Source organism: Sardina pilchardus, chromosome 1 (genome assembly GCF_963854185.1).
Source record: "Sardina pilchardus chromosome 1, fSarPil1.1, whole genome shotgun sequence".
Classification (NCBI taxonomy): Eukaryota; Metazoa; Chordata; class Actinopteri; order Clupeiformes; family Clupeidae; genus Sardina; species Sardina pilchardus.
Window position 1 is genome coordinate 21,694,480 of NC_084994.1, and position 26,438 is coordinate 21,720,917.

The 26,438-nt window shown below is 42.4% G+C and overlaps 2 protein-coding genes and 1 long non-coding RNA gene across 3 annotated transcripts; all 3 read right to left on the reverse strand.

The window, feature by feature from the left end:
- Window positions 1–376: 376 nt before the first annotated feature.
- LOC134077215 (putative adhesion G protein-coupled receptor E4P) lies at window positions 377–3,948 on the reverse strand. Its single transcript, XM_062532687.1, has 6 exons — window positions 3,941–3,948; window positions 3,036–3,150; window positions 2,164–2,370; window positions 1,804–2,036; window positions 1,065–1,131; window positions 377–472 (listed from the first exon to the last, which is right to left on the reverse strand). The coding sequence occupies exons 1-6, from the start codon at window positions 3,946–3,948 to the stop codon at window positions 377–379; spliced, it is 726 nt and encodes a 241-aa protein (XP_062388671.1).
- A 2-nt stretch (window positions 3,949–3,950) lies between these two features.
- Window positions 3,951–5,851, reverse strand: LOC134084646 (uncharacterized). The gene is made up of 3 exons (XR_009939758.1): window positions 5,800–5,851; window positions 4,864–4,977; window positions 3,951–4,122 (listed from the first exon to the last, which is right to left on the reverse strand). It is a non-coding gene; the product is annotated as an uncharacterized LOC134084646 (long non-coding RNA).
- Window positions 5,852–14,854: 9,003 nt separating this feature from the next.
- On the reverse strand, window positions 14,855–25,913 carry LOC134077222 (adhesion G protein-coupled receptor E3-like). The gene is made up of 14 exons (XM_062532700.1): window positions 25,874–25,913; window positions 25,272–25,583; window positions 24,893–24,930; window positions 23,964–24,044; window positions 22,413–22,569; window positions 22,020–22,133; window positions 21,436–21,617; window positions 21,065–21,226; window positions 17,915–18,121; window positions 17,346–17,578; window positions 17,142–17,208; window positions 16,420–16,511; window positions 15,711–15,873; window positions 14,855–15,064 (listed from the first exon to the last, which is right to left on the reverse strand). The coding sequence occupies exons 1-14, from the start codon at window positions 25,911–25,913 to the stop codon at window positions 14,855–14,857; spliced, it is 2,058 nt and encodes a 685-aa protein (XP_062388684.1).
- Between the last annotated feature and the right edge of the window lie 525 nt (window positions 25,914–26,438).

Genomic DNA, 26,438 nt, shown 5'->3' on the forward strand with positions numbered 1-26,438 from the left:
AACCATAGAACAACACATCTGCTACTTTTTGCTAGCAGTCACTACCGGAATGAAAAGTGCTTGACTGTTTGGCTTGTGGCCATGTGCTTAAATGCTTGTCTGCTTATCAAAGGTTCATTTTTAATGGAAGTCAGCATTATTTTTCAGCACCCATTCAGTGTTGTCTCAACTGTCTCTGTAGGTGCTTCTCGACCTGCTTTCTCGATCCTCGATGCTCGATCCTCGAGGGGCATTCCCAAAACTAACATTGGATAGACTATCCCATTGTTTTCGCCCCATCAGTGAGGATCGAGGCCCGAGGAGCGAGGGAGGACGTATAAAAGCCCAAATGAGAGGCATCCTGTGTGTGTAGTGTACAGGTGTGGTTGATCGTATCTCACCTGTTGTATTTGACCTTTGACACCGCACTCTGCGCCCCCCTGAGAGTGAAGAACAGGATGAGGACGATGACAAAGAAGAGCACGATATTTCCCTGAAGAGGTAAAAAAAAATCAGAAGTATCTTACTGTTGTACTGTTTCCATGGATTCAACAGCAATAACAAGGAATGGTAAATGGTAAATGGACTGCATTTATATAGTGCTTTTTTTATCGGCTTCTACAAGCACCCAAAGCGCTTTACCTATCATGCCTCACATTCACCCATTCACACACTGATGGCGGAATCACAATATGATGAAATCCTCAAAATAAATGACAGATAGACCCTAGCATTGCCTAGCGGTGGCACCGATAAAATACATAAAACACCAACAAAAAAACAAGTTTTTAAAGTCATAAACATATTGTAGAGCATTGCGCTAAAATCCAACTAATTTTAATTTCAAAGTATCTGCGTTGGTTTTGAACTTTACACCTGGAACATTACAACTGAAAGCCTAAACCCATAAGCCTGATGACCATTCTGAGTTAATACAGTGGATCTGGGTGTACTCATACTCTTTTATATGGCCTATACCAACGTAAGGGAGCATGGAGAGCATCTTTGTTAAAATCGCTGGGTCTTAAAAGGAGGGTAAAGGAGGAGTATGTTGTTGTCCAAACCCCTTCGCATGTCCTACTTACGGTGAGAATGAAGGCCACAGGTCCAAGGAAACTCCAGATGAAGCCTGCCTTAGTGCTCAGCCAACACCTGCACACACAACCAGTCAAATTGACAAAGGTATAGCTGTTTATTCCCCCCAACTGTTTGGGACGACATAAGCTCCCATAATATTCCATATAATATGGAAGCTTGGAAGCACACAAACAGACAAATTGACAAAGCTTCCACATCATATTATATAAATCTCATGGTCTGATCAATGGTGCTCTGTCTTTGTTAGTGTGCCTCCTACCTTCAGAATGATGGCATTACAGTCTACATAGCTATGACACAATGTTTTTGTTCAGAATCCCAGGCTGTGTCTGAAACATCAGTATGCACGCTGGGCAGTGTGCATTTTCTGAAAATTACGTCAGAATAGACTGTCCGAAAGTCAAGCGCACTCACTAGTTGGGTACTTCGTTTGGTGTGATTTCCAAGCGTGCATCGATGCATCTTTTTTTGCCCTCAGGTATCCCATAATCCATTGCGCAGCGCAGGTCAAGCTCCACACGTCATGCAAATTGTCAACACACCCCCCTCTCCGAGTCAGGTGACGCCAACTAGTTAGTGCTGTCCAAATGTAGGTAGGGACGCATACTGAGGAGCAAGCTAACTAAGACGCTACTGGAAAGAAGGTACTATCCAGCGTGCACGCTTGACTTCTGGACACAGCCACAGAGTCTATTCATTTGTAAACCCACATGCCAAGCTACTTACTGCATGCTTCCATATCCCTCTGGCATTACACCTGCAGACACAGCCACAATGAGCAGGGGAACCCCATAGCCAATCAGGAAGAGAGATGCAAAGTGTGGCCCCGCCCGCTCGTTAGGTTTGATCTGCTTGAGCTTCCGTACAGACAGGAAGAGCAGCACAGCCTCTATGGACATCCACACGAAACAGCACAGGAAGAGAAAATGCAGGACTCCTGAAAGCAGCTTACACAACACCTAGAGATAGATAGATAGACAGAGAGAGAGAGAGAGAGAGAGAGAGAGAGAGTAACACTCAATTCACACTAGTTAACCCTACAACAATCTTATGATTGTTAAGTGAAGGTTGCAGTAAGAAATGCACCTCATGGGACCAGATGAGGTGGAGGAAGCTCTGTGTGAGCAGGAAGAGGGGTTGAGCCAGCAGCAGACACACACACAGGTTCAGACGAGCCACGTTGGACACCCTGGGGTTCCAGCGACAGAGGGCAAAGGTCATCACAGCCAGGGCCAGGAACACCAGGCCAATCAGCACCAAGATGGTGTTCAGAACATCCAAGATTGGATCATTCTGGGGGGGGGGGGGGGGGGGGGGGGGGATCAGATACCATAGTCAACCTACAGATCCCGAAGGGAGAAATATGGATTTCAATGAAACCCATGAATGATGATTTTTACATCATTGAAAGCAGGAAGTCCAACATTGAAATCCGTATTTCTCCCATCTCAAGGCAGACAGAGGGAATGATGCATGACCATTCAACAACATGACTTGTTTGCTAAAGATACAAAGCTTAATGCTAATCGGTGAAGTGTCCCTTTAAAATAGGCTTTACCCTTTATGGACCTGCAGCAGGGATGCTACACCAGGCGTGTAACTGAAGCGCTCCGTTCGGGTGGCATCATCTGAAACAATTAACTTCCAATATAATCAATGGAAGTAGCTACATCTAAAGCCTACCTTACACTGACAAGATTTGGGAAAGATTCTTGAAAGATTGTAGTCTTTGAACTAATGCCCATCATTCAAGCTTTACTCAAAAGACTACAATCTTTCAAGAATCTTTCCAAAATCTTGTCAGTGTAAGGTAGGCTTTAGGTGACAGCGGCGCGTACATTGGAAAAAAATAGACCAGTCTTCTCAAATGGATTTTATGCATCCCGAACGTAACGCTTCAGTCACGTGCCTGGTGTAGCTTCCTTGTTATAAACATGGTGGATAACATTTTGTCTCACCAGGAATGTGTCGGCTGTCTGCATGATCAGGGCGAAGGTGGAGAGGTGTAGACAGGAGCAGACTGTGTGTGTGGAGTTGGTCTCACTGACGTAGCAGCCGTCCTCGATCCAGGCGCTGACGTTCCAGAACACACAGGAGAGCTTTCCTCTATGTTCTAAGGCCTGTTGTCAACCAGGCCAAAGTAGAGACGTCCTCTAAATACCAGTCAACTTCACTTTTTTCAATAGGAGAGTTTACATAGACACTTTTACTCCGATTAGATTCGGAATAATGACTCAATCGAAAATAGGAATGACACATATACTGTAAACGTCTTGATCAGTTCGATTTCCGCCCCGTGGTCCTTTCCGGATCCCACCCCTACTCTCTCTCCCACTCGTTTCCTGTCATACTCTCTACTGTCCTGTCCAATTAAAGGCAAAAAAAGCCCAAAAAAATTATCTATAAAAAAAAAGAATTAAAACTGGCAATCCAATGACAATTTTAATTGGAATGAAAGAGGTGGTGTATTCCATTCTTACTCTGATTGAATAACCATGTGCTGAATCTGATTGCCTGCTGTAGAAGCAAAGCTGCAATGGCTATTCTGACCAAATATTCTAAAGTGAGAGTGATCGAGTGAGCTTCAATCTTTTTTTGATGCTACACTGACTTACAATAAGGACGGAGGATGGTTGATATTTAAATAAAAACAACAATAACAAAACCTACATGTATCTCCTTTAAAACAGAATATACCAAGACATGTGCACAGAGGTTTGCAATTGGCCTATTTATCTATCTCTAATTATATTTCTGCTTTCTGATTTACTCTTAAACTCCTGAAGTATGTTTTTTTTATTATTTTTCTATAAAATAAAAAATAAATAAAATGCTTATTGAGGAAAATAACCGGTGCACTCACGGTGACATGCTGAAACGTGAACTGGACAGGACTGGGCAGTGTGGTGTTCGCAGTACCAGGCAGTGTGGCAGACACCACTCGGGACATCATGGTCTTAGTGGTGTCCCTCTTCGTGCGGAAGAAGCTGGCATCCAGGACGTCCATCATGTGGCTGTATGTCATAAACGCCACAGTCGCCACTTCTAAAACATTACACAGAATAAATGTTTGAGATGCATAATTTCTCTTTTAAAACAACTCATAGATATATGACAAATCTACAATATGATAGATGTTTAAGGGGTATGACTAGACAATAAAAAGGTTCATACTGTACATTTAAAACACATCCATCAGCTGTTTGAGCCTCTCAAGTTTTGCCAGATTAAGTTAAGCAAGCCACATTGCTTCACATCAAAGCGCCCCTTTCTTTGCTATATGAATACATACTGTGCCCTCTATAAGTACTGGAACACAGTAAAGTTGACTATGAAGAGGAATATAAAATCATCTTTAAGTACTGGAACACATGCTAAAGGTGACAAAGAAAAGGAATATAAAATCATCTTTTTCCTTAAAATACCGGGGTCATAAGCAGAGGTGGAGAACTCCAGCTTCAGAAAGTAAATCATGTTTTGGTTCTACCTGTGCACTTACTGTAACACAGGTGATCTCATCAATTAGCTGCACACCCTGGCTGAAGAGTTGTGCTAATTAGAATCTTTTCCACCTCTGATCATAAGTATTGGAACCCCTATGTTAACTCCATAGCATGTCAACTTTAGCATGTGTTCCAATACGTATGGAGGGCACTGTATCTATACCGTATTTGTGACACACATTTGACACATTTAAAGAATGAATTTGTGGTATAATTGATGTAATATAGCGACAATGTGGCGTCGAGACATTGAGTCAATTCCATTGATTTAGGAGATCAGTACTATCATTGTTCTTGGCTATTCCCAGGAGGTTGATGTTCATTGAAACTCCTGATGCTCTCAGTACAGATGGTCCTTTCAGATCGTCATGTGGGTCGACAGAGAGTATCTGCACCTCTGAAATAACAAAGAGGGAACAGGGAGAACAGGTTGATACTAAATGTGTGTAGCCTACACATCATGGAGATATCATAACAAAAGTTTTCAGAAATAATAGTTTTCAGCGATAAAACCTCATAAAACTTGTAAATGGAGGGCAAAACTGCATGAAAATATATGAGTTTTCCTACATGTAAATGCAGTCTCAGAGACCCAAGCCTTTGATTACCGTAGGCCTACTCATTAGAGTGCACATCTAAGCTAACATACTGATTAGGATGCACCCCTTAGCTAACATACTCCTTAGGGTGCACACCTTATCTAACATACTCATTAGGGTGCACATCTTAGCTAGCACACTGATTGGGGTGCACACCTTAGCTAGCACACTGATCGGGATGCACACCTTAGCTAGTACACTGATTGGGGTGCACACCTTAGCTAGCACACTGATTGGGGTGCACACCTTAGCTAGCACACTGATCGGGATGCACACCTTAGCTAGCACACTGATTGGGGTGCACACCTTAGCTAACATAATGATTGGGGTGCACACTTAGCTAGCACACTGATTGGGGTGCACGTACCTTAGCTAACATAATGATCGGGGTGCACACATTAGCTAGCACACTGATTGGGGTGCACACCTTAGCTAACATTATGATTGGGGTGCACACTTAGCTAGCACACTGATTGAGGTGCACAGCACACTTAGCTAGAATTCTGATTGGGGTGCACACCTTAGCTAGCATACTGCACACTTAGCTAGAATTCTGATTGGGGTGCACACTTTAGCTAGCCTACTGCACACTTAGCTAGCATACTCATTGGGGTGCACACCTGAGGTGTTGCTGGTGAAGCTGGTGTTCTTCCAGGCGAGCGGGCCGGTCACCAGCTGGGACACCAGCCTCTTCATGGAGTCCAGCACGCTGTTCCAGTGGAGCACTGGGCGGCTGTGGTGCTCATCGTCGGCCAACCGGTCCAGCAGTAAGGTGACCGTCTGTTGGGAATAAGGGGAAAGGTGACCAGAGGAAAACCAATTCTCTCACTCTCTCTCTCCACCACTCTCTCTCTCACTATCCCCTGGTCCCCTATATATGAGATAGGGGACCAATCACAGAACAGGGGGGAAAGCAAGACCATGATGAGCTATGCACAGACGCATTTGATAGACATCCGTGGCACCCAATGAACGGATCTGGGCATTTTTTCCAAATACGAGAAAATTAACGTCTGGTTGCCAGACCACGTCTCATTTGAGAAGTGGTAGGCGCTAGCCAGGCTAATGCGCTCACATGTCTAGGCTAATCTTTTAGCAAAACATGACCTTAAGGAGAATTCCGACTGCATCCAACAGCTACAGCTACAGCTGCCTGCAGCTGTAATCGTTGGCTGCAGCAACTTGACCTAGGTAATGAATTGTGAATTACAAGTGTGAACTGCAGTATGTGAAAAATCACCAGAATCCTCCTGTGATATAGTAATCAGCTTCACCACAAGATGTAGATTTGTCTCTGTGTGTGTGTGTGTGTGTGTGTGTGTGTGTGTGTGTGTGTGTGTGTGTGTGTGTGTGTTGGCTTATGTTTACCTGAACCGGCAGTTTATCTGATGTCATATTCTCTATCATCCCAAGCAGGTGATCCACTCCCTTCGCCTTCCCCTTCAAATACAGAACAGATCATGTCAGATCAACACCCTAACTCTAGCCCAAACACAGAGCAGACCTACAGGCTCATCCGATCCCATGTCAGGTCATTTTGGGACATTCATTCTGATGTCTGATATATTTTACCTATGAATGTATCAGCATGAAAAGTCTAACCCTGCCAAGTAGTTTCCAAGTCTCCTCCCCTCACTGAGCTGACTATATTTTGGACAGTGTTGGTCTGATTCACACTTGGCTGACATGCTCTTTTCTTCTGTTATATTCATTTGATATAATGGGAGTGTATGTAATGAAATACAGTATATACATTAAGTAGCCCACCATGCATTTGCATTCTCTTTCTTTAAATTGAAATCCTTGGTAAATATGCAAAATAGCACGTACAATGCTAATTTTTTAACAACATCATGTACCCTACCTTCTCTATGGGTATGTACAAGTTCAACTCTGATACAAATCAGCAACAACATCATGTAGCCTACCTTCTCTATGGGTATGTAGAGGTTCAGCACTGGAAATAAGGAGACATACAAGAAGGGGTTTCAGAAAACAATGTTGCTGTTGTTTTTAAAATGTGCTTTATAATTGACATTGACTTAACGTGCTGAGAAAACCACAGCAACCTCTGGCCAAAGACAAGTCATGTCGCTATAGAGCTGAGGCTAGATCTGGGCCAAGGATGGTTTGATGCAGGCCATGAGTGCATCTCTTCCTGTTTAGTGCAACCTGCTATATATTCCAGTTGCACATACCAGATATTCATTTTCTTTTTATATGTCACTCTTTGATGTGTTTTGTCATATTGGATTATTTTACATTATGCTACATTGTAGCAGCAACAATATGATATTTATATGTTGTTATGTTCTTATATTGTGCTATGTTATGTTGTTTTGTTCTAAGTTAAAGAGAAACTATGCAGGATTGGCGATTTCATCTCAAGTTTCTGTTTTCATTTTCGCTCGTTTTATGCTTGCATATTTCTCTGCAGAGCTTACCCGACTGCTTTAGCGTGTGTATTTATACATATATAGGCTATATATAAATATATAAATTGCAAGTGTGGTTCTTCTTGTTCCTTATGCGTCTCAGCCTTCCAGATGTAAACAGGGAGCGATCGTCTCCTGAACAAACTGCAAGGTTGCAATAGCGGATAGGGACACTGGGGGCGGGAGGAAATATTACTGTTTAAGATAAAACTGGTCAGTCAAGCAAAACAACGATTTCTAAGCGATTTTATGACTATGAAAAAGTTGCATAGGGTCTCTTTAAGATGTGCTGAGTTATGTTGTGTTGTACTGTATTATGATGTGTTGTGTTATGTTATGTTGTACTGTGTCATATTGTGCTGTGTTATGCTGTGTTGTACATGTGACATAATGTGCTATGTTATGTTGTATTGCTCTAAGTTCTGATATGCTGTGGTATGTGGTATTGTTCTAAGTTGTGATGTGCTGTGTTATGTTGTATAGTTCTAAGTTCTGATATGCTGTGTTATGTGGTATTGTTCTAAGTTGTGATGTGCTGTGTTATGTTGTATAGTTCTAAGTTCTGATATGCTGTGGTATGTGGTATTGCTCTAAATTCTGATATGCTGTGTTATGTGGTATTGTTCTAAGTTGTGATGTGCTGTGTTATGTTGTATAGTTCTAAGTTCTGATATGCTGTGTTATGCTGTGTTGTACATGTGACATAATGTGCTATGTTATGTTGTATTGCTCTAAGTTATGATGTGCTGTGTTATGTTGTATTGTTCTAAATTCTGATATGCTGTGTTATGTGGTATTGTTCTAAGTTCTGATATGCTGTGGTATGTGGTATTGTTCTAAGTTGTGATGTGCTGTGTTATGTTGTATTGTTCTCAGTTCTGATATGCTGTGGTATGTGGTATTGTTCTAAATTGTGATGTGCTGTGTTGTGTTGTACTAACTGCGGTTCCAGTGTCCTTCTCACCTTTGCACACAGTGACATTTATCCTCCAGTCGAGGTCGGGGGTGGGGATGTATCCACTGGGACACTCGCAGTGGAAGCCGCCAAGTGTGTTGATGCACGACGCTAATCTATCACGACCACAGATTTCAGGGCTCTCAGCACACTCGTTCGCATCTAAAGAGATTAGGATTACAATCGTTTATAATCCTACAAGCACTTCAACTGATTTGATAACCTACAATTAACAATCAATCAATTTGAGTTAACTTGTGCTGATAATTTAGATAGATAGATAGATAGATAGATAGATAGATAGATAGATACTTTATTGATCCCCAAGGGGAAATTCAAGAATTTCACACAAATTTGCACTTGATGATGATGTGAACTCCATGATTACAAAAGGCAACTCTTAGATATGCTTAGGTGGAATAGGTGAAGTTAGAGTGAAGAAACGTATGGGTGACGTTATTTTGTTGCTCACCTGTGCAGGTGAAAGTGCCCGACGTAGATTCTCTAAATCCAGAATCACATGAGCACTTGAATTGGTCTAGGATGTACTGGCATTGAGCGTTGGCTCCACAGAGCTGTGGGCATGACGATGCCAGAACTAAATAGACAAACAAACAAACAAACAAGAACATGATTAATATTTTCTTGCTGCTATAGATTGTATGTAGTCTGGCTATCACCATCGGCTTGTTCCGATATTCGTACTTCCACAAGTACACTTCAAGGAAGTACACTGTCCGCACTTGCTAAGTGCACAGGTTCTACAGGTAAGTGTTGTTCCAAATCGCCTATTCCGTGGTGCACATACCGAAAATTACGATCATGACTGCCGCCGCAGTTCGTATAACATGTTTAAAGCAGCCGGCCAAAGAACCCCCCTTAGTCGGGCTATCACTATACTAAGCTCAATCTTTTAAGCTCAATCTTTTGCGCTTTGTTTCTGCACAAGAGGTGTAATCAATGGGTATTGTTCAAATGACTCTGTACGCTTGGATAGTCCTTCAACCAATCAGACCAACGATCCAGTGCGTCTTTTGGATAAGCTAGATTCTGATTGGAGCCAAAGGTTCTGGGCTGGAGAGGCCTTTTGAAAGACAACCGTTTATCCCACCCCTCTGATTGAGCCCTGACTATGGTGAGTTCCTAGACCCTCCATCTTGATGTGGGTCTAGCTCGTTAGGCTATAGGCCTCACCTTTACATCCATAAGAGTCTCCCGTGGGGAGGAAGTGGGAGGGAATACCAAAGCCATGCCGACAGACACAGCCGACCGAGTCACACACGGCGTTCTCACCACAAGAGGACACGTCACAGGAACTGTGACCTGAAAATGAAAATAATAATTATTCAGTGACAGAAGTACAAACATGGGAAAATACAACTGGAGAGATGAAAATACTTCTTTTTTTGTAAGCTTAACATTGTTGAGAACTTAACCTTTGCAGAGATTTCAGGTTTCTGGCAAACAGGCGCGGTTGCCTTTTGACAATTTTGCAGCAAATTTGCAGCAATGTCATATTATGCAAATTGGTTTCATCACCCGAAGTTCCCTGGAAGTTTGCTGTTATTGGCAAAGTGTGGTGGCAAATCACTGGCGAACACAATTTTGTCACTATGGCAAACTAGTGGCAAAGTTCTCGCAAAACTCATTGTTGCCAGAACTTTACTGTTAATTTAGCCCTTTCCCTTTGTTTTCAAAGCTAATTTAAATATTTATCCTTTAAATAAATAAAACCTAGCACACAACACACTGCTGTAATGGAAGTAGTGATTTCTTACTTGTGACGAACACACCATCTGTGCGGAAGAGCTGATAGAGATAGAACCCGCCAATGCACGCAGTGACGTTTATGGAGAGGCTGCAGGTCTCGGACACACGGTTGCAAAGACTCATGGCTTTCCCACCCTCGCCCACTCGGGGGTAGCTATGACCCTCGCACAAAGAAAGGGGGTTGGATGACCCCCCCACACTGAGGGTGCTCTTGTAGGAGCAGGTTTGGGTCAGGACGTTCCCACCGATGCCGATGAAGCGGTACCAGCCTGGGGTCATGTCCGAGTCGGACTTGGGATAGCCTGGGAAGCTGTCGGAGGAGAAGGCGTAGTTCCGCCACGGGTCCGAGAGGTTGCGGTAGGACCTGCAAATGTCTGAGGGCAACCCTGTGTATTGAGTTTCTAGAAGAACGCTGTCATGTCAACATACAGGCAATTAACTCTGATCTGTCTGGCTATCCATCCATTTTGTATTGATCTAAATGTTGTCACATTTTAGTCACATTGACGCACAACAACATAGTATAGCATAATGTCAAGGTAGAGCGGTAAGGGAAAGTAACAGAAAAAGTTGAAAAGGTTCAACTTCATTTGATGCATCTATCTATCTATCTATGTACCTATTATATTGTTATATCCATTGCTGAATATTATTGAAACCTCGTGGGAAAGTGATCTGTGACGGTTTCCTATTTCCTCACCAAGTTCAGTAGAAAGGGTGACTCTTCCGACTGTTAGCAGAAGCATGACACCCCCTGTAAGACAGGAAGCACAGTTACGATAATACATGTCTTGTCCGTATGCCCCAGTTAGGGGGGTTACATTGGCCCCCGCTCCATTGTTTTTGGCTTATAAATGCTTATATAAACTTATGTCAGCCACTTGGCATTTCTCTCCCAACTGTTATTTTACTCTATTTTATTGGTCCATTAACTTGACTTTATTTCTCATGTTGAATCACTCTTGAATACGTTGTGGACACGAGTAAATGTCCTTTTTTTCCTTTTGTACAATGACATGCAGGCAAGGTAATATTGCATTAAAATAAACAAACTCGGAATTAAGCACAAGTACCACGTTTTATAAGATCACACAAACAAATCCTGCAAACCAAGACATTCACATTTATTATTTCTGTTCCATTTTTTCATTGTTTTACATTCTGATTTACTATAATGAAATGGCTTCACGTATTTGATGAAAAGTTACTTACAGAAGAGGTGAATGGTTGGCATTCCCCCAGCATTGAGACAAACCAGCATCCCTGAACCTGCCTTCTCTCGCTCAGCAAACACTCTTGATTAAGAGGTTATGACACAGAGAAGTAGACACAAAGGATGACAAATGTTGTTTTGACCTTTACAGGATATACGCATCAGTCATCAGCCAATGGAGAAACGCACCATCACTGCTGCTGTTATGCTCGTCAGTGACAAGTTCCTGAATAGTGTTACGGCCAGCTACGTTAAGGGAACATTTGACCATTACTGAGAAATGCTGTGTACGTCTCTATGTTGAAAAATCAATAAACATTGCATTACAAAAAAAAGAAGAAAAAAAAAAGAATTTATTTTTTTAGTATTTTTTATACATTTTATTTTAATGAATAGCGTGGGAAAGGAATTTAAAAAGTATTCAGTGCAAACTAAATTCTATGACATCTCATTGAGTCAGGAGTAGACTGCAGCTGGAGTGTCCAGGTTTTTCTGCCTTTTCCAGCTCCTCCTTGCTGAGGCTGGCAGTTGGCTATGTTGGATTGTTGCGTTGTGTTAGTTCTTCTAATAGACCTCTGAAGTTCGCCTACAAAAAGGATCCAAAGCTGCCGTCTTCCAATCATCCAGAGTTGAACAGGTGCGATAATTGAAAACCCCCTTGCCAAATGCTTTGTGAAACACTTGAACTACATGAAGCCATTGAAACCTCACTTTAATGCCCATGTTTATCTGGATTAAAATGTCTAATCAACTGCACCTGAACAAGAGAGAAAGAGGAACTAATGTTGTCTTGTCATCTACAGATATTCTGCTGAAACCAGATATGGCAAAGAAACGACAAGTTACAAACACACACACACACACACACACACACACACACACACACATAATACTATACTATACTAATAACAAGCAACATAACTGAATAAGAGTGAAAGAGCCAGAAAGTTTAGCAATAATATATACAGTAGATGGATAAGAGAGAAAGAGAGAAAAGACAAACATTGTTGACAGATGGCACACACACAGTCACTCTTTCTCTCAATGAGGGAAAGAGAGAGAGAGAGAACCATCTGTCAATGCATGATTGTCATCTTTGCTTTGTAATAACCTCATCATGTCTCACCCACATCTTAAGATCGGTTTTGAGGCTCAAAATAGGGGAATGGAAGGAGGCTGTATATGTATGGTGTGGTGTGTACGATCACAGCCGAGAAGTCAGATTTCATTCCACTACCAATCTAGTTATCCCTTATTTGTCATACATCTGAACACGATCTAGAATTAGTCACGAAGTTAGAAAAAAAAACATCCCCCTCACACTTGTCAAGCACTCGGAAACTACCGAAAAATACAATGAAAGTCCATGGGGCCAACCTGTAAAAACATGAATTTACGGTGTGAAAACGGACATTTTAACATTGGGGTCTCTGGACATTAGCTATCTTCACCCCTAGCAGATGTTTGTTATTTTGCAGCTTTTCAAACTTCCGGGTTGGCTTCATTGTGCTGATTAGAATGTTGCTGCTTGGTCTTGCCCAACCCCCTCTAAGCCAGATTCCTAGAAGCGATAGCATCATACTCTTTGGTCACACACTCATCTGTTCCCACCATCAACACTGTGTGGTGGTGTCTTTTGAGTGATTGTACGTTTCCACACAACGAAATATGCTTTGCTCTGACACAGATGCACTGCAGATCCACTTTTGCAAAACGACTGAAACGTGCTGACATGGTGCCTCCCCTCATTCAGCCATGAAGAATGTCAATCAACATAGCAACCAACATAATTACCCTAGCAACCAGCATAGCAGCAGCTGTATTTGGAATAGCATCCACCATACAGTATGTACCCTAGCAACACCCTAGTAACAATCTTTATTACCCTAGCAACAACCTAGCAACCAAACTATGATGTAAACCTAGCAGCCATCATAGCAACCAACAAGTTTACCCTGGAAACCATCATAGCTACCACTTTATTTGGCATAGCAACCATCATATGTACCCTAGCCACACCATTATAAGTATCTCTATATTATCTGCTTTTACTCAGTGTAATAAACATAATAGTTTTTGCATTTTCATAATTCCTTAGCATTTCTAGTGACAGATTTACATATTCACATGAATTGTTGGATCCATTTCATCCATCATGGATAATCATTATAATGTGCATTGTTTTGTCCTATAACTTTCAGATTTTTTATAATATTGTGAGATTTTTACTATTATTCAGTAATGTTTTGTTGCAATGTGTATGTGTGTGTGTGTGTGTGTGTGTGTGTGTGTGTGTGTGTAAGTGTATGCGTGCATGTGGGTGTGCGTGTGTGCTAGTCGATCTTGTCCCATGACACCGTGCCGTCTTTAGCAGGTCTGAGTGAAGTGAGTGTGTGGTGTGTGTGTGTGTGTGTGTGTGTGTGTGCTATAGTCCATCTTGTCCCATGACACCGTGCCGTCTTTAGCATGTCTGAGTGAGGTGAGTGTGGTGAGTGTGTGTGTGTGTGTGTGTGTGTGTGTGTGCTAGTCCATCTTGTCCCATGACACCGTGCCGTCTTTAGCAGGTCTGAGTGAGGTGAGTGTAGTGTGTGTGTGTGTGTGTGTGTGTGTGTGTGTGTGTGTGCTAGTCCATCTTGTCCCATGACACCGTGCCATCTTTAGCAGGTCTGAGTGAGGTGAGTGTGGTGTGTGTGTGTGTGTGTGTGTGTGTGTGTGTGTGTGTGTGTGTGTGTGTGTGTGTGTGCTAGTCCATCTTGTCCCATGACACCGTGCCGTCTTTAGCAGGTGTGAGTGAGGTGAGTGTGGTGTGTGTGTGTGTGTGTGTGTGTGTGTGTGTGTGTGTGCTAGTCCATCTTGTCCCATGACACCGTGCCGTCTTTAGCAGGTCTGAGTGAGGTGAGAGTGGTGTGTGTGTGTGTGTGTGTGTGTGTGTTTGTGTGTGTGCTAGTCCATCTTGTCCCATGACACCGTGCCGTCTTTAGCAGGTCTGAGTGAGGTGAGAGTGGTGTGTGTGTGTGTGTGTGTGTGTGTGTGTGTGTGTGTGTGTGTGTGTGTGTGTGTGTGTGTGTGCTAGTCCATCTTGTCCCATGACACCGTGCCGTCTTTAGCAGGTCTGAGTGAGGTGAGTGTGGTGTGTGTGTGTGTGTGTGTGTGTGTGTGTGTGTGTGTGTGTGTGTGTGTGTGTGTGTGTGTGTTTGTGTGTGTGCTAGTCGATCTTGTCCCATGACACCGTGCCATCTTTAGTAGGTCTGAGTGAGGTGAGTGTGTGTGTGTGTGTGTGTGTGTGTGTGTTTGTGTGTGTGCTAGTCGATCTTGTCCCATGACACCGTGCCGTCTTTAGCAGGTCTGAGTGTGGTGAGTGTAGTGAGCGTGACGGAGGGTGTGCTGGACACTGTGTCTCCTCCGGTCTGCTGCTGCTTCAGGTCCACAGACACTGAAGTCCCACTGCAGGAGCCTGTCTGTTTAACGGCTGGACCAAACCTCTTCCACCACGTCCTGTACTGGCTACGCACCTGAACACACACACACACACACACACACACACACACACACACACACACACACACACACACACACACACACACACACACACACACACACACTTCAACTTCATGCTAGATTATGTGCTAAGGTTATAAAATATAGTGCCCAAAGTTCAGTTTATAACATGATGAACACAAAATCAATGGTTTTATTATGACCGCCGCTAGTGATCATGATTTTCAACATTTTTTTTCTTTTTTCTCCGTCATCTACTTCCTGATTTTTTGATCAATGATTCCCGAGACAACACCGGGGCAGATAAAAATTGGTGGTGTAGCCCCAGTAGACTTTTCCAGAAATGTTTCATTTGGTCCCTGGGGGCCACTCCACCCCCATACTGCCAGCTAACCAGTCGTTTGTGATGTGCACCCCCATGGTAAAAAATGAAAATCTTCAAATTAAATGATATGAACTGCACCAAATTTCATGTATATGATCAACCTGACATCCTCTGGAAGTATGCACAGTTTTGTGGAATTTCATCCATGGGGGGGGGGGGGGGGGGCATAAAATAAATGAGTTTATGTGTGCATTTAGTGACTGTACACCCATTGGCCTGTAGATGGTGCTGTAGATGGTGGCACATTTCTTCATGTCCCCATACTTGTACTGTACCTCTGTATTGAGAAGGCAGTGGATCACAAAGATGGCGGTTCCTTGCTGTGAGGTGAGCAACAGGAAGAGAACCTCTAGAACCTGGCTGTGGGACGCTAACAGGCCTAGTGTCCAGGGGCAACCGAAGATGATGAACTGCATCATGATTTTAAACAGCAGGACTCTGCAGGAGAGAGGAATATGTACGAATGAAATTAGTCTTTGAGTGTGTGTGTGTGTGTGTGTGTGTGTGTGTGTGTGTGTGTGTGTGTGTGTGTGTGTGTGTGTGTGTGTGTGTGTGTCCTGCAGGACTCTTCAGGAGAGAGGAATATGTACGAATGAAATTAGCCTTTGAGTGTGTGTGTGTGTGTGTGTGTGTGTGTGTGTGTGTGTGTGTGTGTGTGTGTGTGTGTGTGTGTGTGTGTGTGTGTGTGTCCTGCAGGACTCTTCAGGAGAGAGGAATATGTACGAATGAAATTAGCCTTTGAGTGTGTGTGTGTGTGTGTGTGTGTCCTGCAGGACTCTTCAGGAGAGAGGAGTATGTACGAATGAAATTAGCCTTTGAGTGTGTGTGTGTGTGTGTGCGCGCGTTTGTGTGTGTTTGTGTCCGTCTGTTCGACTCTGCAGGACAGAGGAATATGTACGAATGAAAGGTGACAAATTAATCTTTGAAGGTCTTGTATGTGTGTGTGATTGTGTACATGTGTTTTGATAGGTAGCACCTTGTTACCTGTTGTATTTCACTGTTGACGCCTCACTGCGTGCCTCCTTCAGGGTGGAGTAGATAGTGAGGAAGATTATGAGGAAGAGTATGATGTTGCCCTAGAATGACATCCCAGGAGAGAGAGAGAGAGACTACATTACATTACATTTAGCAGAGACCTTTTTTTGTCGGGAGTGACAGACATACGTCAACTATATTGCAAGGGATAACATTGTCCCCGGAGCAATTTGGGGTTAAGTGCCTTACTCAGTTAGGCTGGGTGAACTCTTCCTGAACTTCTGGGGAATTTAAATTTCGCCTGGCAGCTCAGGCTGGAAACCAGCAGATCTATCTCCTCTGTTTACTGCCAGAACCTTTGGCTCCAATCAGAAACTAGCTCATCCAAAAGGAGCACCGGATCATTGGTCTGATTGGTTGAAGGACTATCCAAGCGTACAACGATGCTCATTGATCACACCTCTTGTGCTATAGAATCAAAGTGCAGCCTACCCAGACTAATGTTCAATCTTAAAAGATTGAGGTTAAGTACAGTATGGTGAAAACCAGACTATTACTCAGTGGCACAATGGTGGGCGCTGGGAATAGTGCACGCTAGCCCAGCTCCTTAACTACTACACTACCACACCTACAGCTTCAGAAACACTCCACTCACCTCCTCGTAATATACTAATTGTTTTGTTTTGTACCCTGGTTAATGGTTAAATCATTGTTTTAAATTTGATACCCACAACAAGGATGAAGCACACAGGGCCAAGAAAACTCCATTTGAACCCATCCACTGTCTTGAGCCAGCATCTATGTGAAACACAATTACAAATGTACAATTTAAATTTAGTGCATAATGGTGATTTAATTGAATTGTGATATAAAACATGTTTTTAGAATGTTAAGCTCCTGTCAATCACTGCAAACCCCGCCCTCCTCTTACTTACTCCTCACTGCCATATCCATCAGGTCTTACTCCAGCAGACACACCCACTATGACCAGCGGGATCCCATAGCCAATGAGGATGCTGAGTTTCCAATGTAGACCCGCCCGCTCGTTAGGTTTGACCTGCCTGAGCTTCCTTACAGACAGGAAGAGCAGCACAGCCTCTATGGACATCCACACGAAACAGCACAGGAAGAGGAAATGCAGGACTCCTGACAACAGCTTACACAACACCTAGAGATAGAGAGATCAACAGAGAGAGAGAGAGAGAGGTAGAGAGAGAGGTGATCATATTTTCCAGGACTTTGTCAACAATAACAACAGCAAAATCTGAATAATCAATATCAATAATAATAATAATAATAATAATGATGTTTCTGAACAAGGTGCTGAGGTATGTCTGTGCCTTGATGCCTGTGACTGTCCCCAGACTGTAAACCTATATTATTTAGTGCCAAAATTCAGACACAACCCTGTAAGACAACATCTACATAAGTGAGAGAGGGAGAGGTCTTCAGTTCATTGCCTATGAGACCATCTAGAATCCAGGGGGGTTGAGAGAGACAGCACCTCATGGGACCAGATGAGGTGGAGGAAGCTCTGGGTGAGCAGGAAGAGGGGTTGAGCCAGCAGCAGACACACACACAGGTTCAGACGAGCCACGTTGGACACCCTGGGGTTCCAGCGACAGAGGGCAAAGGTCATCACAGCCAGGGCCAGGAACACCAGGCCAATCAGCACCAAGATGGTGTTCAGAACGTCCACCACAGGGTGTCTCTGGGAAAGAAGAACACGAGGCATCGGTCACTATTAACCCGACTACGTCATCCTCAAAATTCTGGTCAGAATGTCTGAAACTAATCAATTCAGCTGTGGTTATGGGGTGTGTTACAACTAATGCAGGGCGGCTCTGCACTCATTGGATAGACCTAAACAAACAGAGCAACGAAATAGCCAATAACGTATGCTGTATCTTCTAGTCTTTTTTGAAAGTTATTGGGTCAGTATCTGTCTTGTACAACACCTGATAACGAAATGGCCTATAGCAGGGTAGGTAGGCTATTTGGAAAACATTTCCCCTCCCTTGTTTTTTAAAAACAATTCCTTCAAACTGTACAAATATGTAATGAACAGCTGGGGAAGGGTGTAGCAGTACGCATTTTTTCACAAAGTTGGATATCTGGACCACACTCTATTTCTACAGTCAATTTTTTTTTAAATTCACTGACATTATAGTATACCAAACAGTACAGATAATGCAGAGAGCAAAAAGTAATAGCTCCCAGGGAATATTCAGAAATGGTTCATTATTCAAGAGGGTATTATGATTTAAGGGGAGAATCTAATTTTAAAAGGTTCAGTAATAGAACAACTATGTTCGGTTTCAGTATTTTAGAACAACTATGTTCGGTTTCAGTATTTTAATTTGTGGGGTAAGGCTATGGAATGGGTTTAAAGACATGAAAACGTTTTAAAAAAGGGTTCAACAGTCGATTTGGTGAAAATGAAAGTGAAACCAAAGTCTTCCCACATATCTACGTCGTGTTCAGAAATAGTTGTGTGAATCTGTGATAACACCTCCGTTTTCATGTAAGCTAAATGAAAGGCCAAACTGCATGGAATGCATTCATAGCCATAGCGTTTCTGTTGCAATCAAAATCAACCTAAGCCCGAACGTCACTGTTGTTTACAGCATCTGGTCATCATTGCGTAATGCGATAAGACAAATTGATTGGTATGATAACGGAGCAATGCCAGACCGAACTTCCCGCTGGAAAATGATGTAGGCGTATGTATGATGTAGTTCAGCTGCCCCCAGGCTAGGTCACTGTACCAGATATGTAGTAAAATGTTGCATTCATCTAGTCTGGTAATCACCATAGTAAGCTCAATCTTTCAAGTTCAACACAGTTAATCTGTGGAGTCTGCACTTCTACTGCACACGAGGTGTGATCAACGGACATACTGTAGTTCAAATGACTTTTGAATAGTCCTCCAACCAATCAGACCAACGATCGGGGTGCGACTTTTGGATTTACAGTTTTTGCCCGTTGCTTGAACACTATAGACCCATGCTTAGACTAAAGTATCACAACTTGAAGTTTTGTTGCAATATCTCAAACACATGTACCTATACCTTAAACAAAAGTGCTGCTTTGCACTCTAGTTTCAATTCTGCAACACACTTACTCCTTTAAGGAACACACTTGGTCCTGCATACTACTCTCTATGTCATACATAGACACTTCGTTCAAAAATGAAATCTCAGAGTACCATTTGTTAAACACATATATCCAAAATACAAAACACATCGGGTAATTGCAACCTCTCAAATACACACCTGAACGCACTTACTTGCAAAACAGAACACCAATCAGCCATCTACAAAAAGCCCTCAGTTTTGCCATTGGAAATGGTGATGTGAATGGTAGGCTATATTTCCCAGTGTTGTGTCATGTTTACGTGTGTTTAGAGTTTTGGCACAATGATCGAAGTTTTGCAACAGGGATTCAAGCAAATATGTTTTATATAAAGTAGACTAGCGTGTTCCTCCCGATCTGAAAATGTATGCATATGATGCAAGTGTGTTTCATTTTGTCACCAGAGTTATATTTTGACAAGGGATTGTTAGGTTTTGATAGCAGAGTTTAGGTACTGATAGTAGAGTTTCAATTTGACATAGATGTGAAAGGTATATTTCCTAGTGTTGTGTTATGTTTACTTGTGTGTAGAGTTTTGGCACAGTGAGCGAAGTTTTGCAAAATGTGTTCAAGCAACGGGCAAAAACTGTAATAAGCTAGTTTTTGATGGGACCCAGCAAACGTGGACAGGAAGCAAGAAAGATAGATGTGCAGATTTCCATCCTGAAGTGCAGGGCAAAATCCAAATCCCTGGCACATCAAGCAGTGTTGGGTTAAATACTGTAGTGATGTTGATTATTTACACCCAGGTGTAAATAATGTTGTCCATTATAGACACCCAGGTGTAAATAGTGTTGTTGATTATAGACACCCGGGTGTAAATAGTATTTTTGATTACACCCGGGTGACACCCGGGTGTAAAAAGTGCTGTCGATAGACATCCGGGTGTAAATAGAATTGCCTATTTACAACCGGGTGTAAATATCAGCATTTCTATTTGCACCCGGGTTTAAATAATGTCTGCCTAAATTGATTCTAAAGTGCAGTACCTGCGTCTTGATGTTGCTTGGCAACCGTTCTGATAGAGGAAATGTATTTCTTGGCGGAATAATGATAATCTATGAATGAATTGTTACATTTCTCATTGCTGTGCCTTTATTTTATCAAATTTGACCAGGTAAATGTAGTAACCGTTCAAAAAAATCAATAAGCCACTCGAGTCCGTGGGTTAAACTGATTTCAGAAGAGCTACAGTAAGGGTGGTTTACTCCACTTGCACACTGTGCAACGCCCCGCTCTGTTCTTAAATCAGTGAACCCTGCGGCTAGCCTAGAAATCTAGACGCCCCTAGCGTAACCCTAAGAAGTTAAGATGGTAACGCATCCTTCTACTTGAAAACAAGACGATGATTCGTTTAGCGTTATCCTGTTGCGGAGAGGGAATTTGAAAGACAACTGTTTATCCCACCCCTCTGATTGAGCCCTGCCTATGGTGAGTTGCCAGACCCTACATCTTGATGTGGGTCTGGCTGGTCGGGCTACCCTACGGCCTCTCGGGGTTTATTGTTAAAACATATTACCTCCAGGGTCTGATCAACTGTCATGATCAGGGCGAAGGTGGAGAGGTGTAGACAGGAGCAGACTGTGTGTGTGGAGTTGCTCTCACTGACGTGGCAGCCGTCCTCAATCCAAGCACTGACATTCCAGTAGACACAGGAGAGCTTCTCCTTGGGGTGTGTCCGCTGACAAAAACAACCCCAACATATTTGTAACAAACAAGGTACATTTTTACTCTAACAATGAAAATACATTTCACAACATAATTTGATCTTTGATTCCATTTTCTTTCATTCTTCACAAATGAAACAAAATGTAAATCAATCCTGAGGTGTCCAAGGCTTTAGCAGTGAGTATTGGTTATAAAGAAAAACATTATGTTTTAAAAACCAACTCTGAGATGTATGGTGAGGTTCACTGGACTCAGGAGAGTCTTGTTGAGTATATGGGGCAAGACGACAGAGACCACATTAGACATTATTGCAGATGCACTGTGGCCATGCCCTGTGTTGAAGAAGCTGGTATTCAGGACCTCCTGCATGTCCTTGTAGACCATGAAGACCACAGATGCAGCACCTGAAGGCCAGAATCAAAACAAAATGAACTCTTTTGATCAGGCATAATATATTCAAGGGACACACACTCGCAATGGCCACTTCAAGAATCGAGCCCTCAGGTTGACCGATCAGTCGGTCAGGCTATGACGTTACCTCGACTGCTGAGAATAAGCCGCTGTATATGCGATTTGTCTCAGAGGACCTAGCTGTGTAGTCCTGTCAACAGCAGTGTGGAAATATGTGTACAGTAGGTGGTGTAGTCCAGTCAACAGCAGTGTGGAGAAGTGTGGAGGTGGTGTAGTCCTGTCAACAGATGTGCGTAGGTGGTGTAGTTGATGTGTGGAGGTGGTGTAGTCGATGTCCTGTCAACAGCAGTGTGGAGATGTGTGTAGTACAGTAGGTGGTGTAGTCACTGGCGTACCATTGTTGTTCTGGGCGATTCTGAGGAGGTCGATATCCAGAGAGACGTTAGTCGTGATCAGAGGATGCAGTGTCGTCAGGGTGGTGTTTGTCCCGATGCTCAGGATCTCCATCTCTGTTATGTGAGAATAGCAGGAAAAGTCAACGTGCTCAGCGGCTTCGCAATCAATTGATTCCCGACGCAGTATTGGGCAAACAGGCCACTTTGAATAAAAGCATTTGCTGAATCCCTGTCAACTTGAACTAACTTGAACTGACTTTTTAAAAAGTCCAACAAAATCCACTGGATATGCTCAATGCAAATCCTCCAAGTTCTTTTAAGGCTGAGCAAGTTGATCAACAATGTTTAGGAAGTGTAGCATCAGTTAACTAATGGCCTCCCACCTTCCAGTACCTGTGGTGTTGGTGCTGAGGTTTCTGCGGGACTGAGTATGTGTGGGCTCCACCAATCTTGACACCAGCTTCTCAGTGGACTGGAGCACATCCTCTCCCCTCGAGGCCAGACTCTCTTGGGGAGCCTCCAGCAAAACGTCCAGCAGACTGGACACCTCCTATTACAGGGAGGAAAGAGGGAAGGAATTGGCAGTTACAAAAAAAACTTTATGATGCATTGTAGAAATTCAAAACTGTAAGGCTTAACAACATCATAAACAGCCTTATCACAGCAAACTATGACAGCATGTCTAAATGTATATCAGTGAATGTAATACATTATAGTTACTTTTTAACAATGTACCGTATTTTCCGCACTATAAGGCACCCTTAAGCTTTACGACACTGCGCCATATAATCCAGAGCGCCTTACAGTATACTGGATTCATTCTGGGACTTATTGTGACGCTCATTAAAGTTTGAGCAATGTTGAGAGTTATTGTGACTATGCTAACGTTTGATTTAGAGGTATCAGACTGTGTTTTTGAACGTGTTACAATTGAACAAGGTTTGGTGTTATTGTAAATACGCTCACTAACGTTTGAACAATGTTGAGAGTTATTATCAACACGTTTGAAAAAGTTTGACTTAATGACTTATCTGACTGTTTTGTTTTGCTTACAGGAAAACTCCACCATTTTTTCATATTAAACTATGCTATTCCGTTAACTACTGTAGGACAAGTTGATACATACCTCTTGCATTTCTAAACAGGTACGAGGGTTAACTATATTGTGTGGCGGAATAATACTTGGGAGCACTTCGACTCGGCGCAGTAATGACCTCACTCCAAAGTGAAACTGAAAGTGCAAGAGTGAAGATATTACTGCGCCGAGTCAAAGTGCTCCCAAGTGTTATTCCGCCACACAACATAGTTATCCCTCTTACCCGGTCAGAAATGCACCCAGGTTTTATTTTGTCTGACCATACTTGATTGTGTAGCTACCCGTGTAACTGTATTTTCATACGAGAAAACATGGAGGTGTTTGGCCCCTGCTAACTTCATCTCTGTTTGAATCCAGATGAATGAAGTGGGCTAGCTAAGTGCTATCAAAGAAGCGCCACACGCCAGAGCCACTGAGTGCACGCATTGAAACATGAGAGGTATGTTATCAATGGTCTAGTTCGAAGATAGACCATTCATTGACAGTGCGCCTTATAATCCAGTATCCTATAATCCTATAGTGCGGAAAATAAAGTATACATATTTACCATGCTTTAATGAATATCGATTCACTACATTATTACTGAAATGAGGATAAGGCATAAGGGAATATAAAAACGAAAAAGAAGCATTATGAATCCTTCATGATAATTAAGATGACAAATCATATGGCCCACCCTGTTACTAAAAGCTCAATCCGGCCTAGTTTAGCCTGACACTGCTCACTTTGTGCATCTTACTGCTAGTGTCCACATTCACTGTTTGCAAAATACGCTGTCAAACTCGTACCCTTTGAATAAGTGCATCTTATGCTGACTACCTGAGGCATCATTTGTAGGTGGGCCTTACCTTTAATGGAAGAGTTGCTGTTTCATAAGCCTCCTGCTCCATTTCATCCAGAAATTTCAGTATGCATTCCACGTCTGCCTCCTACAACAAGGGTAACACAAGTCACTGAAGGTCACTGGGCTAGATGTGTTTGTATATGTTCCGTCCTAATGTTCTGTAGCGGAACCGGTATGCCACAGCGGGACACCAAATGACTATATGCCACGGAACGCTGTTGCAGCCAGCACATTTAGATAGATAGATAGATAGATAGATAGATAGATAGATAGATACTATCTAAATGTGCTGGCTGCATTTAGATAGCTCATTTATTTCAGGTGGAGCACATACTGTAGCAATGGCATCTTCGGTCATATTCTGCGTCTATTCATATTCATACTCCCTCCATGTTCACTCTGACACCAAACATCTTGTGCTTTCCCCAACAGTGCAATTCTTTATTTAAGCAATGAGCCCGAGAGGCCATTCCATATCGTCTAGCTGTGCAATATTCACGGGACTAGCTTTGCTATTTTCTCAGGGCTTACTGCTTAACTAGAGGTATCGCAAAGTGGTACAAAATATGACCGCCACACAGTGCCGCAAAAATAAATCTCTCAAATAAAATTTCTCAGTGTGAAACTGACCTTGTCCTGCGCTGCAAATATAACATGTCTCTAGTTACACATTAAAAACATCGCTGCAATGGTTATTTGTGCAAAAGAATACAGAATATTTGGGGGCGCTGTGGCGCAACAGGCTACAGCGCTCGTGCCATACACGGGTCTGAGTGCCCATGAGGACCCAGGTTCGAGTCTGACCTGCGGTCATTTCCTCTCCACTGTCCTATACAAATAAAGGCAAAAAGCCCAAAAAATTTTCTTAAAAAAAAAAAAAGAATACAGAATATTTATATTTGTGAAAAAATATGAGTCCACCCTCATCTTTACCTTGCACCTCTTTCTCAAGTCTCTGGCCTTTTCTGCAACTGAAACAAACAACACAAACAATAACACATATTTTGATAATATAAATGCACTGGCCAGTCAAATTTCTTGTAAACGTCGATATTATAAATAAAGAACAATATTGCGTAACAGTAGGTTACGCCATCCCATGAATTAGGCTACATTGCAATGAGTAGTTGTCAGTAACATTTCACAACCATGCAAGTTGTAATGGTGGTTGATGCTGATTAGTTTCATATCATAATATAATATAGTTAGATATAAATACATATACATATAATATAATATAAATACATATTTTATCAAAGCTTCAGAAAAAAACACAGTTTCTCAAAGCTGATTTATAAAAAATCAAACCTACCATGTAGGTTTATCTCAGTGTACTGATCTAATTCGTTCTTAATATCCACAGCACACTGGTACATCCCGCTGTCTTGCAGGCTGAGGTCAGTCATCTGAACGGTGAAGTGACCCATATGGCTGTCGTTGAGGGAAAACCTGCCATGCTCGTGCAATGTCTCTTGAGCAGAAGTCTTGACTAGGTCCGTACAGCTAAGGCCATTTTGGCCCTTACAAAAGTACTTCTTGTAGCTTGAGTACATCATGTCGTATTCACACTTGATCCTGATGGTTCCTCCAACAAAACCTTTCACATCGATGCAGCTCACCACAGCTGTTGATGACATGCACCGTCATGTTGTTGTCTCTCTTTTTTTGTCAGATGGAATGTTTACCAACAAATAAAACTTTTCACATTGAAACGGTACACCACAGTTTTCAGATGTCATGTTTACAATCCCCCCGGTCAAATAGCTGCTTACATAGCTGTTATAGCTGCTGTATAATTATGTTATTTGATAATTAATTATTATATGCACCATGATGAGGTAATTATGGGAGAAAAGACTCCACTGAGAGAAATTGTGAGGGCTGCATTCTCTTGTGTCTATGCATCAATCTTACCTGCAATCAGGCAGAGCGTGAGAATTTGAAGGCCCGTCATTCTGACCAGAGAGTCGTCCTTACTTCTCCTTTTGTGTCTGTCAAGTGAGCCTCTGGTTTGCTTCTGGTGTGTTGTGTGTCCACTGAGCAAATAATGTGGGAAATCGTTGCATACTCTTGCAAAAAAAATGTTTTAGCTTAGAAACCACTTAACATTGCTTAGTGCACCTCTAAAGTCTTTTACAATGTGAATACAATGTGTGTCAGCTGTAGCTTTTGTCTGTATGAAACTGCCTGCCAATTTAAGATTGTACACTATACTTGGATGATTAAGCAACTTTCAGAGAAAGTTTTATATATACAATATTAATAATGCACAGACTCCCAATGACTACACAGAAGCATGAACATTTTTACCGCTGAAGCTGTGTTAATATAAGGGGGCTTTTCCACTGCATGGTATCAGCTCAACTCTACCGGCTTTCTTTGGTTTTCCATTAGTAAAAACGGGTACCTGGTACTATTATTGGGATCACCTTCGTTGAGGTTCCAAGTGGTACTTTGTTGCAGTGGAAAACAAACACCG

Coding starts and splice junctions, on each gene's coding strand:
- LOC134077215 (XM_062532687.1), bottom strand. Junction 2,037..2,163: donor ACCTCATCTGGTCCCATGAG/GTGCATTTCTTA, acceptor ATCTATCTCTAG/GTGTTGTGTAAGCTGCTTTC. Junction 1,132..1,803: donor GAGGGATATGGAAGCATGCA/GTAAGTAGCTTG, acceptor TTGTGTGTGCAG/GTGTTGGCTGAGCACTAAGG.
- LOC134077222 (XM_062532700.1), bottom strand. CDS start 25,913: ATGACGGGCCTTCAAATTCTCACGCTCTGCCTGATTGCAG. Junction 24,045..24,892: donor ACTTGAGAAAGAGGTGCAAG/GTAAAGATGAGG, acceptor CCCTTGTTGTAG/GAGGCAGACGTGGAATGCAT. Junction 22,134..22,412: donor CCTCAGCACCAACACCACAG/GTACTGGAAGGT, acceptor CTCACATAACAG/AGATGGAGATCCTGAGCATC.